Source organism: Thermochaetoides thermophila, assembly GCF_000221225.1.
Source record: "Thermochaetoides thermophila DSM 1495 unplaced genomic scaffold scf7180000011820, whole genome shotgun sequence".
Classification (NCBI taxonomy): Eukaryota; Fungi; Ascomycota; class Sordariomycetes; order Sordariales; family Chaetomiaceae; genus Thermochaetoides; species Thermochaetoides thermophila.
Genome location: NW_006383036.1, coordinates 330,409 through 343,269, shown reverse-complemented (window position 1 = coordinate 343,269; position 12,861 = coordinate 330,409). Strand labels below are relative to the sequence as shown.

Sequence of the window (12,861 nt, the reverse complement as noted above, 5' to 3'; positions counted from 1 at the left end):
GTCTTAACATTGCCTTCGCCATTTATGTCACAAGTAGAAAACAAACCAACAACTCTATCTCAACAGAATGCTAGCTGAGAGAGCATGAAAGGATGATAAGACTGAGTGGTCAAAAATTAACATGCTGACGCCATGTCCCTGGATCCTAACTCCAGTTCAAAAACGTGGTATTTCGAGATACTCCCAACGCCAAATGACCTAGAGGAAACCACTCAATACTAGATGATATGTACAGAAGCCTGGTAGCGAGTACATGAGGAAAAAAAAAACTGATCCTTGTCTCCATAAGACAGGGAGACTTGAATACTACGCCCCTCAGAAGAAGCCCGGAATTACACCGGTCAATTTCCTCTCAGGCGGTTTATCTGACAGATAGTCAAAACAAATGCCATCATGCTCCGCCCCGTAAACGCACTGATCCAGTTCCGAAACTTGGCTTTTCATTGTTGTAACTGATGGATCGTAACGGTCCAGACCAGATGGTGTGGACATATTTTCGTTGTTGAGCGCCACCAGCAGTTCCTGCACCTCGGGCCGACCTTGGAGTAGTGAACCGTCATTGAGGGGTAGCTGCGCATCGGATACCTGCAGACCATGCGTGAGCAGCAAGTTTTCGTAGTTTAATATCATGGGCGTATCCATCTGCATGACAGACATGTCAGTCGTGGTTGGTTCTATCGGAATAGATCGTGTATTTATATTGGTGGCGGAAGTCGGCAAAGACATTGCCAAGCCGGGGGACATGGTCATTTGTGTCGTAATGTTGTCGAGTATGGAGGAGTTGGCTTTATCTAGACCCGAAATGGTTGCAAAAGTAAAAGGCAGAGATGGGGGTTCTGTTATGAAGTCGTTGTCACTGAGGTTTATGTCTCCTGTCCATTCTGCACAAGGCCCGGACTGAAAGCGCAGAGGTCTCTTGGGCTTGTTTAGACTTTCCTCTTCTCCCTGGAGGCATGCCGGCCAGAGACTTGGGGCTTGAGAAGGAAGTATGTTTGGTAGCCTGAAGCCCCAGTCGTTTGGTGCCAGTACTGCGTCGTTTGATCGTAGAAAGGCCGTGTCCACAACCGCATGGTGGGCAAAGACGGTCGGCGAGGGGCGCTGACTCGCAGTGAAACCTCCAACCATCACAGATTCTTCAAGAGGTTTTGTGTCCAAGAGAATCTTTTCCGGCGCTTTCCTAACCATGCTCTTCTTGCATCTTCGCTTGCCACCTCTGTTTGAGGGTGAGTAAACACACACCATGCCCGAGGTCAGGCAGCGTCTGCACGTCTCCTCTTTGCTGCATTTGACTTTTGCGTTGTGACAGCCATCACAAGAGGCTCGGAACTTCTGGACCTTTTTAACCTGCTGGCTTGGTGGTCCGGAGTTTTCCCCTTGAAAACCTGATCGCGGCGGTGACGGTGTTGGCACTGAAGGTGGTCCTTGGCTTGGTGACGAGAAGGACATGCTTGACTCGGTAGGCGAGGACGCCGTACTTGGGGAGCTAAACACGGAGTAGTCGTTCATCTCGTTTAGGTGCTAAGTTTTCAGGATGCTTTGGCCAGCAGTGGACAGAGGCTCGTACCCGGATGATATGGAAGTCCGACGGATCTTGATGGGCCAGTCGGGAAGCTAATGTGGTGGCGAACCAGTTCGACTCGTGACGAACGCGGCGATCTGTGAGATGTATGATCGTTCTTCCCTGTAATTAAGAAACTGAAAAGACTTGTTTCCTTGCTGATAGAGTTGAGATTGAACCCGACTGGGGAGTGTGTCCTGTCTCCCATGCCCAAGCACTAGGATCCATGCACTTCGGTGTCCTCGATAGGGAATAGGGAGGAGGGCTATGTTCACACATTCCTCCCTGTTCGTCTAGAAGCCGTCCTGTTGGTTGCCGGCAAGGATGTGGCTTCTTAACTGTTGCTGATCTCGTCCTACCAGCGAGGAGGGGGGTAGGTATGGACGGCACACCGAGGGACGGTGTCTTGAGCCAAAGAAACCATCTAAGGTGAGATGAGAACTGCACTGACGGGGAGGCGAAGGCCAACTGGAGTGGCACTGGCTAACTATTTGTATTCAGAATATGTAAGACTGGAAGGGCTACACAGAGTATGCGATTAGTGAGCGCTGGAGCCACGCTGCAGGTATGAGTACACGACGGCTATGCATCTCACAGTGCTTGTAGAAGCTGACTGCTAAACGACTGTGATCTTTGGGCAAGCTGCACACCGTGAAGCGGCATGGGTTTTGTTTCATGGGTCCACGGGAGTGCTCAAAGCAGGTAATTCTGATAGTCAAAAACAATTTGTGATTGATGAAAAGCAGAGAACAGCTCTCGTGAAGGTGCATCCTCCTGAGAGAATATCGAATAAGACATCATCTGGCTTTCCGTGAGTAGAGAGATTGGTATGATTGGCACGAGGCGCAGAAAAAAAAAGTGTTCGGACGCATCGAACAAAAAAAATGGGTGACTTATCGTAGGTTGCTGTTAAGTGGTTCAGGTTGAGGTTGGAAATCTCTTGGATCGTATATTCGCTCCTGCAAAGAACAGGCAACTCTAACAATACGTATAGGATACCGAATAACCGACATACCAAGACAGTGCCACAAAAGAGCTGTGCTACGCGCAAAGCAGGAAGACAGCCGATCGGATCACAGCCGTCACGGCAGGCTGGCCCGAACTAAACAGCAAGTTAAAGCCGTCTTTAGGCTTCAGCCCAAGCAGTATACTTCCTATGCTCCCATGCTTTCCATTTAGGTGACTGCAAAAGAGCAAATGTGGGCAGTTTGGTTAAATCAGCCCGCGTCTGATACCGGATACGGAAGAGTGAATCTCTTGACTGGCACCGAACATGCCTCGGAACTTTCCACTGGCCAAGAGGCTGCAGCAAGCAGGAAGATGGCTGAATGCTCAGACCGGTTTCCATGCGCTGAGTTGACGCTTGGTATGTTCCTCGCTTCCCACACTTCCAGCAACTGCTGCGCTAAGAGCTGCAATGGCGGGAAACATGGGTTACCTGAAGAGCCAACTAAGAGCAGATATGAGATATTATCACAGTATTTCCAGATACATTAAAGATTCTCCTCAGGAAGACATGACTCAGCGTCAAGCACCATGCATGTTTTGTTGCACGTGAAGTTAATAAACTGCGGATACCCTCCCTTCACCTTCCATCATGTGGCAACCTTCGTACACTGGCCGATCTGCCCTTCTACAATAGTTCCCTAGCGAACTACGCAGATCGCTTTTGCGTGATTGGAAGACAAAACTGTAATACACATGGATCTCGGAAGGCTGAAGATGCAACTCGATGACGCAATGTTGTTTCAGCCTTTGAAAGAAAGATGTCAACAACGCCTGCTAACGGTGCGCCAATCGGGGGAGCTTACACTTGGCCCTCGAGCATCTGTGGCTGTTCCGCTTGGTCAAGGAGCGAAAAAAAGGCCCAGACTCTTCGGAGTGATTACGTGTGGCATATATAGTCTAGTGAAACAAAACATCGCGAAGCTTGCGTCTCCGGCGACTTTCGCTACCGTGCTCTTGGGAAACGAACGTAGCTTGACCAGGTCGTGACTTTCAGCTGTTTAGTTTGTTTTCTTTTCACAAAGCTTAGCTCTTTACTTTGAACCATTCATTTACGATCCTAGTACTCCTTGCGCGACGTGAAGCCAGCAGTGCAACAAATGTTCCTGATCCTCGTGTCTGCGGCTGAGTCTCCTTGAGACTTCTCGAAGGTAAAGCCAAGGGCCAAACAACCAATCGCTCGCTGTTTTAGGGGACTTTGATGTATCACTTCCTAGCTCTGCGGGGAATGGTAATACCAATGATACCAAGTAAAGATAACTCGATGCAGCACGGATTAGGCAGCCTTGCATTGAGGCTGGCAACACTGAGCTGACTTCAGAAACACCATTCAGCCATATGAATCATCGAATTAGCCAATTATTCTCGGAGACGCCATGGTCGCCGTGGTAACTCGCACTCTGGGACCTGATGCTGTTATCCGGATATCATACACTCTTCGCGGGGCCATCCTTGATGTGGCAGTGTTTGGAGAAGTCTCTTCTGTCCCAATGTTCCTTGTTGCTGATCTGGATCTTCGGACGTTTCTCTAGTCCATTGTGTTGATAGTCATTCAGCCACATTTGCCGCCGGTTAACCCCACACATCATGGGTATCTCCGTTACAAGCAGCATCCACGATGAACATTGTACTGTCCTCCAATACTGCAGCTCTCAGATGGGATGGTGTTACGCTCCCATTGGTTGTTGAGATGACATCTCCTGTCCCAGGTTTCGAAAGGAATTTTTGCTCAAGAAGGAGTACATAGTTATCCTGGAGTGTCATCAGTGCTTACATGCAGTGGAATATCCCGAGTTAACTAAGGAACACATTGTCATCCCGTTTATCGATGGCACTAATGCCTGAAAGAGTCGGATAGATAAAGGAAAAGATAGGCATTGAATGCTATGACAGTGTCATCTGGAAGCTGTGCTAGAAGGCATGGTGGACCTTAGTCTACGAATGCCTTACTCCTCCATGAGTTCAATGTATTTTAACACCTTTCTCTACCTCTTAGGGAGCAACCCTTCTAAAGATAATGCTCAGAAAAGTCTATTAATCTGCCCCTCATCATTTATGGTTCCCCGCCATGTAAACAACACGTTATTTTCGACAGCATGCTTACTCCCCATCCTCGACAGAGCAGATCTGACGCCCGACGCTCGGTCCCGAGACTGCGAACAGAACCCCCACTCCCTCCCCTCCGCCGGCAGCTAACTCCCCTGCGTTAGCGAGTAAGGGACGCAGCTCAGTAGCCTGAGCCTCAAATAGATTGGGTAGGGCTGACAGAGGCTGACAGGGGCTGACAGAAACAGCTCGATCCTTTAGGTGGGGGAGGGCTGGGCCTGGGCCTGCCCCGACCAGAAAGACCCGGGGAAACCGAATGTGACTATTCCGGAGTAAATTCTGTGCCGCAAAGGAGCATACACTACGTAGCTCAGCTCCCCCTGCTGACCCATCGCCATTGTCTCAGCGTCATGGCCGCAGCCAGGCAGCCGGGGATACGGGCCATTCGAACCAAGCGCTCAAATATCGACGGTGACGTTGCGGCTGTGGCTGGCGGCAGTGGCTTCGGGAAGAGTTGGACCAGCTTGTGAAGGAGTGAAAGACAACAAAACTAGGTAGTGTGCATGGTCACAGGATGTGGATGGCGTGGGTGGCATCGGCTGACATGCAGCATCGCGGAATGTAACTTGAGCCAGGGAACGCAGCGTGAAGTCAGACCATGACAGGTTTGCTGACGGGAACTAGGCTATCTGGAGGGTAGTAGTTTGCTCCAGGACGGGATATAACGGTTGGCCGTTTAAATAGCGAGGCATGTCTAATATACTAGTACACCAGTAGGCCAGAACGGGATGTGCTATGCGGGTTGACTGACCCAGAAAGATTTGCGGCTCTGTGGTGGTAGGGTAGCATTGCAATTGGGAGTTGACATCACTTTGTCTTACACGTGTCAGCCAGTTGATGATAACGGGTATAACACAGACCCTGTACCGGAAAATATAGGTCCTCATCAAAGCATAGAACAAGTTTTGTAACACAATGATCGTAAACAATATACTTGTTTCCTAGGTGCATTGGACCCTCACAGTAACCTAAGCCCCCGCTTGACGTGTCTCTTACCCTTGAACGAGTTGCATGTGCAGAGAAAACCCTACAACTGCGGTCATATAGCTACTCAGACATGCCTAAAACTGGGTGGTTGATGCAACCCTATCACGGTCTCCCGGTTTGACATCCTTCTGGGTCTGCACAGAGATGCTAGGTAACAGTCTTGGTGCCAACATAATGGTAAGAGAAAGATAGCAAAAAACATACAACGCTGAAGATTCGCTGGTCGTCACCGGCCCAACTACTAGCTCGGCCCTCACTGGTTTGACTAAGGGAGAGCGGACGGGATCCCGTACTTTCCAGTGGATATGGTCGTATGTTTTTTTAAGTTTACAAACTACCAATATTTAAGCCCATCTGCTGAATGGATGCAAGTAGGCGAGCAGCCACAAGAGATGTCACGTGACCATATGTAAGCTGAACTTTCGAAGGTGCTACGGTTTGCAACAGACTGATTGAGAAAAGTATGGCTCATATATATATATATATATATATTCTGGAGATAGAAAAGTCTTCAAAAGTCAGTCAACTCTGTTGCGAGATGGAGGTGACTTTGGGGATGGGATTTTGCTGTTGTGTTGAGAACACTTGAAAACTCAGCTTCCCATCTCGCACACCGCAGAAATGCCTTAGGCTCACCACGCGAGAATAAACAATCTCAAAGTCAAGAACCAGATGAAGGAAAAGTGAAGAATCATAATCCAACTGTATTATTATTTAGTCATTAAAAAAGACTTATTGCGTAAAATTGGAGGTCGTCATTAACCTGTCCAGAGCCCGCTTTAGCTCCAACACCATCCCAGCCGCCCGTTTTGCTGATGTTTTCTCGCCATCGTATTGCATGAACCACCCAGACGCGAAATAGTACCTTCAGCTCATTCATTAAACCATCCACGTCTTCAAGAGAAACGTTCCAGTCATGTTTGCCCTCGAGTCCACATCATCATCATCATCATCATTATCATCATCAGCATCCATTAGCTATAATCTCAGTGCGTGACTGTCCTCACTGCCTGCATGATAACCCCAAACATGAGCCCCCTGGCGATCTCCTCAATCTGGAGACAATCGAACAGCCGGCCTAGGGCCTCGCTAGTAGCCGCTTGTCCCATAACTCCCATCAACGCAGCTGGCACGCCGCTCTCGATGAGCAATTTTCTCGCCTTGGCCCTCAACTTCTCCCTTTCCTCCTCGGTCATCTCGGCCGGCCACGCGGCCTTTTCTTCCTCCGTCGGCAGTGCATTTTGTCTCAACTTCCTCAGATGAGCCGCGATCCCGGAGTCGCTGGTGTTCGCGTCCAGCACAGACTCCTGGATCAGGTTCTGGATAGATAGAAGGGAGGGATTGCCGGGGCGCAAGAGGAAGGACTTAGCGGCGGCAAGCAGCGTACGCCGGATGTTCCATGCCGACGACAAAGTGTAGAGCTCGTTGATGACAGCAAAAAGGAGCTCAACCGCAACACGAGTCTCTTGCTCGGTCAGCTTCGCGTGCTGCTTCACACCCCGCAAGGGAGGACCGTGCAGACGCTGATGGCTAGTAAGCGTTGGCATGGTCAGGGAACGCTGATGGTGCAAGGTAAGTTGGTCGCCATTGAAAGGCGGGCGGCTGGGAGAGACAGGGATTTCGTAGTCATCCGGGATCATGTCGGGAGGCGGAGGGAGTTGAAAGCCTTCGAAGATGGGGCTAGGGGAGGAGCGCGTACCGGGGCCACGGCTCGGGGCCCGACTGGGTGCCCGACTCGATCCCCGGCTGTATTCACGGGAGGAACGGGCCCGTCGTGGCGCATCGGTAGCGTCTCCCTCTCCCTGCGAGTGCTGACTACTGGCGCGCCGCTCCATCGGAGGTATCCGACCAGGCTGAAGGTTGACGATGGACGAGCGCTGGCTGTCCATACTATCACGGGCACGGCCGCGGCCGCTGAGGGACAAGCTGCTGTCCGCTCGTGGTAGCGACGAGATGGACAGCCGGCTGGCAGCCGTGACGTCCTGTAGCACAGACTGCTGGGATGGCTGCGGCTGGGGTTGCTGTTTCTTGGGCACGAGGCCGATGTTCCCAAGAACGCTAGTCACGCCGCCAACCACAGCCTTAGAACCCTCAAGAGGGGCACTCGCCAGAACCCCGAGCACATTCTTGCCCAGGCGCTCGACGGCCTCAAAACCGGATTTGGGCGCGCTTGGGATGTGCCCATGGTCGCGCTCAAGAAATCTCTTGAGCCCCTCGCTCTCAGCCAAACTGCGGTGTTTGCAGGCGTCGCGAAGATACCGCTCCAGCTCCCCGCGCAGCGCAGTCCGCGTGTACTGTTTCCACGAGGGTAGCGCGCTGTGCTGCTCCGTGAACTCGGTCGCCCCAGATACGGCTGCGATGCGTCGAAGCACCTCGTGGACAGCCTCGAAGTCACTGTACTTACGGACGATCATCCAACCAGGATAATGAATTGTTGCTGGCTCGATTTGCACAAGGTAATCCCAGGTGGGCCGGGATCGGATCCGACCGTCTCCCGGCTCGTCCAAGACGGTGATGATGGCATTATGTAGGGTGAGCGGCGGCTTCTGTGGCTCTTTCTTATCCTCCTCGATCTCGGGCTCGTCTCGAGCAGGAGGAAGGATCTGGTCAAAGCTGGTGAATTGCGATCCGGTGTTCTTGACCGCAAATGAGTCTTGGCTGGAGGGCGTAAGGCCTTCAGACTGGTAAGTAGAGGGCGCGGACACCTCGCTGTTTTTGATTCCCAACCCCTCGCTGGCGGTTGTCTTGATGCTGGTCCCTGACATCCTCAGGGGCCGTGCACTCGACTTAGTCTGATCTCCTTTTTCTGAGCCGTCTTTCTTCTCATACCCAACAATCTGCTGGCCATTGGGCAGAGGGAGTGACTCGGTGCTGGCATTGCCTTTCTGAGCAACCATGCCATTTAACTTATTGACCCCTTCCATGGCCAACTCCATCTCCTCGTCAGCCTTGCTGAGCTTCTTTTTATGAGCCGCCAGCGACTCCTTACGGCGCGCCCGCTCCTGCTCGAACGAGTTCCTGTTGCCCTTAGTGAGGCCGATGTTGCCAACATTGCCATCGAAATCGGCGAAAACGATGTCGGACCCCGGGCCGGTTTGCATGCCCTGATCAATGGCTTGACTGAAGTCCGGTTCGCCTGATTCCAAGAAGTACACGATCCAAGTGTTGATCCAGTCTGCCTTAGAGCACTTCTGCAAGGCCGTCTCCAGAATCACCCCAGCTAGAATCTCTCGGAGGAAAATCCGAACCGCATCGCACTCGTACGTTGAGCGGTCCAAGAACCCCACCAAGTCTTCGGCAGCCATACGGAACTTATGCGCTTGCTGCTTTTGGTTGAGAAGCGTTGCAAGGCTGGAGTCGGGATGTGAAGCCAGATAGTTGTAGACAGCATCGGCGGCGGTCAAGCCGGACTCTGGGGGCAGCTCGGCAAAGGCGTTGGAGAGTTCGGACAGAAAGACGACAACGAGCGAGGAAGAGTTTGTGACGAAGTCGAGAAACATGTCGGCGGGGCGCTTGCGGCGCAGGCAATTGGCCACGCTCGCAACAAACGAGGTGAGCGTCTTGCGGCAAGCCAGCGGGAAGAACTTGTCCGCCGGCACGATCGGCGAGTACCACCACTTGACATAGTTATCGATAACGGCGTCGACCAACTCAGTCAGTGCTTCGCGCGTCTCGGGCTGTAAGTCGTCAAACGAACGTATGAGCGCGCCGTCCTGCTGCTGCTCCTCAGAGCCTGTTTCGCCGCGCAGGGCATCCTGCTCGCTCTTCTTGGCTGCCAGCAAGCGCTCTAGCAAGTCAAGGCCCTTCTCGCCCCGCACGGCGCGGGCAACTTCGACATTGCGCTGCTCCCAATGGATGAAGGACACGATGCCGCCGAAGGCGCCGATCAGAACGAGGCCGAGCCTGCCTAGCACGAAGTACGTTGTCGCAGCTAGGCCGACCGCGACGCCACCGAGCGTGCCCGGGCTGGCACTGGCCAGAAAGTCGATGATCTTGGTGGTCAGGCTCTGCTGATCGCTGGATTGAGCGCCCTCGTTCAAGACTGGAGGCTTCGTATCGGCATTGACAACTTTGGCGCCGGAGCTATTGCTGGGACTATTCGAGCCATTGGCGGCACCGACGGCGGCGCAGTCGGGATTGGCCCGCGGCGCGGGAGCATCGGGGGACTCAACGGCGGGACTGTTCATCTCCTTCGGCTCCTCCATGGTGTCGGGCTGCATACCCGGCGAGGACGCATCTTGTTGTCTCATAAAGGCGGCGCGGCTCGTGGGCAGACCATTAATCCGGCCGGCTCGGACCTGGCGAGTTGTGCTTTTGGGTGAGAGTTTGGCGGTGACGCGGCGCAAGGAACGCTGGACAAGGTCAGGCCGTTGAAAAAACGCGAATCAGGAGACTTCGTTGGAGCCGGCTGGGTGTCTGCGCTTTATTGGACGGCTATCTCTGGTGGCACTGCAACGGCGGACAAGACGAAAAAAAGACAAAAAGGAGGACACAGTAGAATACACTATATGACACGAGACAGTCGTACAATTTGCCAACTGACGGGAATGAATTTGACATAAAGAAGGGAAAAAACCACAGAAACCCTGGAATCGATTTGAATCTGCGGGCTGTGGTATGGGTCTGGGCCCCGACCCTGACCTGGTTCTGGTTCTGGATGCGGGTGTTTCTAATCTGAAGTGGCCCTCCCTTCCATCCTACCCGGGTTTCGGGACTTGGAATTGCTGCTGCCCTGCATCTGTTGGCTACAATTTTCGATCGGATTGGCCATTGACATCTTCTCCAGCTCCACTGTCTCCATTCATCAGGGGCTTTTCTCCCCCAACCGCCCACAACGTCCCACCAGAAGCCAGCAAGTCGCAGAAGTGGGGATCGTTCCAAACCTCAAACGCGAAGTGTCTCCACCAATATATCTGTGCGCACTGCTGCCAAGAAGCCTGCCAAGAATCAACGAACCATTTTCGGCTCCACTTTTAGTGGAGACCTGTCATACTGTTTGCACGTGCCGACGCGTTGGAAAGCAGGAAGCCACGACGGCGACGTCACTGAAGTTCGCAGTTTGCGCGTCTCACAAGACAGTTTCAGGTAAATTTTGTGACTGCCCAGGGAATATTGAATAGCGACCGCCATCAAGCCATTAGACCATTTCTTTTTTCACCAATTACTCCAGCCCACATCTTGTCCTCGAGACCTCTTAAGTCATAATTCTCAAGGTCACGCTTAACTATTCACGGGAGGAAACCCTCAACATGCCTCCTAAGAAGCGTCAAGTTGAGGCCGAGAGCGACAAGCCTCGCCCGAAAAAGTTCAAGCCAGCTACACAGAGTGCGGCAAATGGTGGTCTCGTGAAGGGAACCGACTCAGAAGGCAATACCTACTGGGAGGTGGGTGCTCCAACCTTTTCTGATCCTTGTTAGCAAGGTGATGCTTACCATCACCAGATCGGGCACAACCGGAGAGTTGGGGTATCTAAGTTCAAGGGCACTACTCTCATAAACATTCGCGAGTACTTCACTGCCCCCGATGGTGAGATGCGCCCTGGCAAAAAGGTAGGCCAAACCATCTTGTATCTTTTGGGCTCAAGATACTGACGGTCCTCACCAAGGGCATCTCCCTAACACTGGATCAGTACAAAGCCCTGCTCGGGGCTATCCCGGAGTTGAATGACGAGCTCCGTTCTCAAGGTCACGCCGTCGACGATCCGTCGGCTGGAGAGACCAGTGGCAACGCCGTGAAGTCAGAGAAAAAACCAAAGAAGTCGAACATCGAGGCAACCAGCGAAGAGGAAGATGACGGGGACGACGGAGTCAAAGAGGAAGATGAAGAGGCTGATTAGGCAATCGGGAATATACCTTCATACTATGAATTGTTTCGAACTCTTCGGATTTCTCCTGGGTCGGAGTTGGCCGTCTTGCTTTAGGAATGGGAATCTCGGATCATTTGCTTGGGTTTGCTAACTGGAAAAGGCGGTGGGGTATTGCGTTTGCCTGTATCGACTCCATGTCCCCATTGTCACCATCGGCACCTGAAACTAACTTGTCAATATACTCCTTTGCGCCGTTATGGTACTTCCGTGAGCTGTATATTCAATATTATTACAAAGACCGTCCTTCGCCAACAGTGAGAACGGGCCATCCATTCATTGTGTTACAGGTACTTTACGCTCGAGTTAACGAACCCGATATATATAGTTACACGGTTAGAGGAACATCAACGCCACAGCCGACTACTCATGACCTTTTCTCTTCTTCCCGGAGCCGAGCTATCAATTTTTCCTCGAGGAATGGGCTCAGCCCAAGACTATAAGAGAGTAAGCTTGTTTCCACAGAGCATATCAGGCAGGAAGCACTCACATCCCGTTGGGCGTAATGATCCGATATGTCCCGCTTGGCTGATAATTCCCAATGATCTCACCCTTACCATTGACCTCAACACTGCCAAAGATGTCCTCCGGCCTGAACACCATCAGCGACGTGCGCACCCTCTCTTCGGCATGCAGTCGACCTACCATGCAATCCTACCAAACTCAGGTGGATTCCTCGTGTCACTCAGATGCACCCATCCCCCAACTCCCGCTCCTCCTGCCCCGCCTTCAGCACTCGCACCCCCTGCTCCTCCGGACCCTCCACGGCCGCTGCGGCCCGCCTGGATGAAGCTGAAGCCTCCGGGAGACGCAAACGCTTGTGCCTGCGCCTTTAAGTCCGGGTCATTTGCAGCATGCTTGGCGAGCACATCGTTAAGGATGGTCAGAAAACGAGGATTCTCGCGGAAACTGTTGGGCGTAGGGGGAACTGTGGTCGTCGTGCCGATGGCGAGCGAAGGGTTCGGGGGATTTGTTTCAAGGTACGTTAGGAGGTGGGTATTTGGTTTAGAAGGGTGAGGAAAAACTTTCTGTAAGCGTGGTCAACTTGAGGTTGAGATAAACTGGAGATGAGGGTGAGGTTTCATGGTGAGTGATGAGGGGCAGAGGGGCAAGACTGACAATGCTGGGGTTGGAGGATAATGTCGTTATGGTCCGAATGCGACTCTGACCATTCATGGGCGGGCTCAACCGGCTGATCGATCTGAATAATGTCGCCATTTTGCTGTTTGAGCTTAAAAATGACTGACGCTCATCAGATGTTGACGGTGATGGAGCTTGATGAACTGAAAGTTCTCAAATGCCTGCCGCGACCCCTGTCACTGGCCCAAGTCAAGCTTGCACC

At 52.4% G+C, this 12,861-nt stretch overlaps 3 protein-coding genes across 3 annotated transcripts; 1 reads left to right on the top strand and 2 right to left on the bottom strand.

Moving 5' to 3' along the window:
- Positions 1 to 6,642: 6,642 nt before the first annotated feature.
- CTHT_0051170 (putative phosphoinositide binding protein) lies at positions 6,643 to 9,906 on the bottom strand (the record flags this gene model as incomplete). The annotated part of the gene is made up of 1 exon (XM_006695397.1): positions 6,643 to 9,906. The coding sequence occupies one exon, from the start codon at positions 9,904 to 9,906 to the stop codon at positions 6,643 to 6,645; it is 3,264 nt and encodes a 1,087-aa protein (XP_006695460.1).
- Positions 9,907 to 10,905: 999 nt separating this feature from the next.
- CTHT_0051160 (RNA polymerase II transcriptional coactivator-like protein) lies at positions 10,906 to 11,492 on the top strand (the record flags this gene model as incomplete). The annotated part of the gene is made up of 3 exons (XM_006695396.1): positions 10,906 to 11,040; positions 11,098 to 11,205; positions 11,262 to 11,492. The coding sequence occupies 3 exons, from the start codon at positions 10,906 to 10,908 to the stop codon at positions 11,490 to 11,492; spliced, it is 474 nt and encodes a 157-aa protein (XP_006695459.1).
- A 513-nt stretch (positions 11,493 to 12,005) lies between these two features.
- On the bottom strand, positions 12,006 to 12,737 carry CTHT_0051150 (uncharacterized protein; the record flags this gene model as incomplete). Its single annotated transcript, XM_006695395.1, has 3 exons — positions 12,006 to 12,111; positions 12,165 to 12,547; positions 12,639 to 12,737. The coding sequence occupies 3 exons, from the start codon at positions 12,735 to 12,737 to the stop codon at positions 12,006 to 12,008; spliced, it is 588 nt and encodes a 195-aa protein (XP_006695458.1).
- Positions 12,738 to 12,861: the final 124 nt, after the last annotated feature.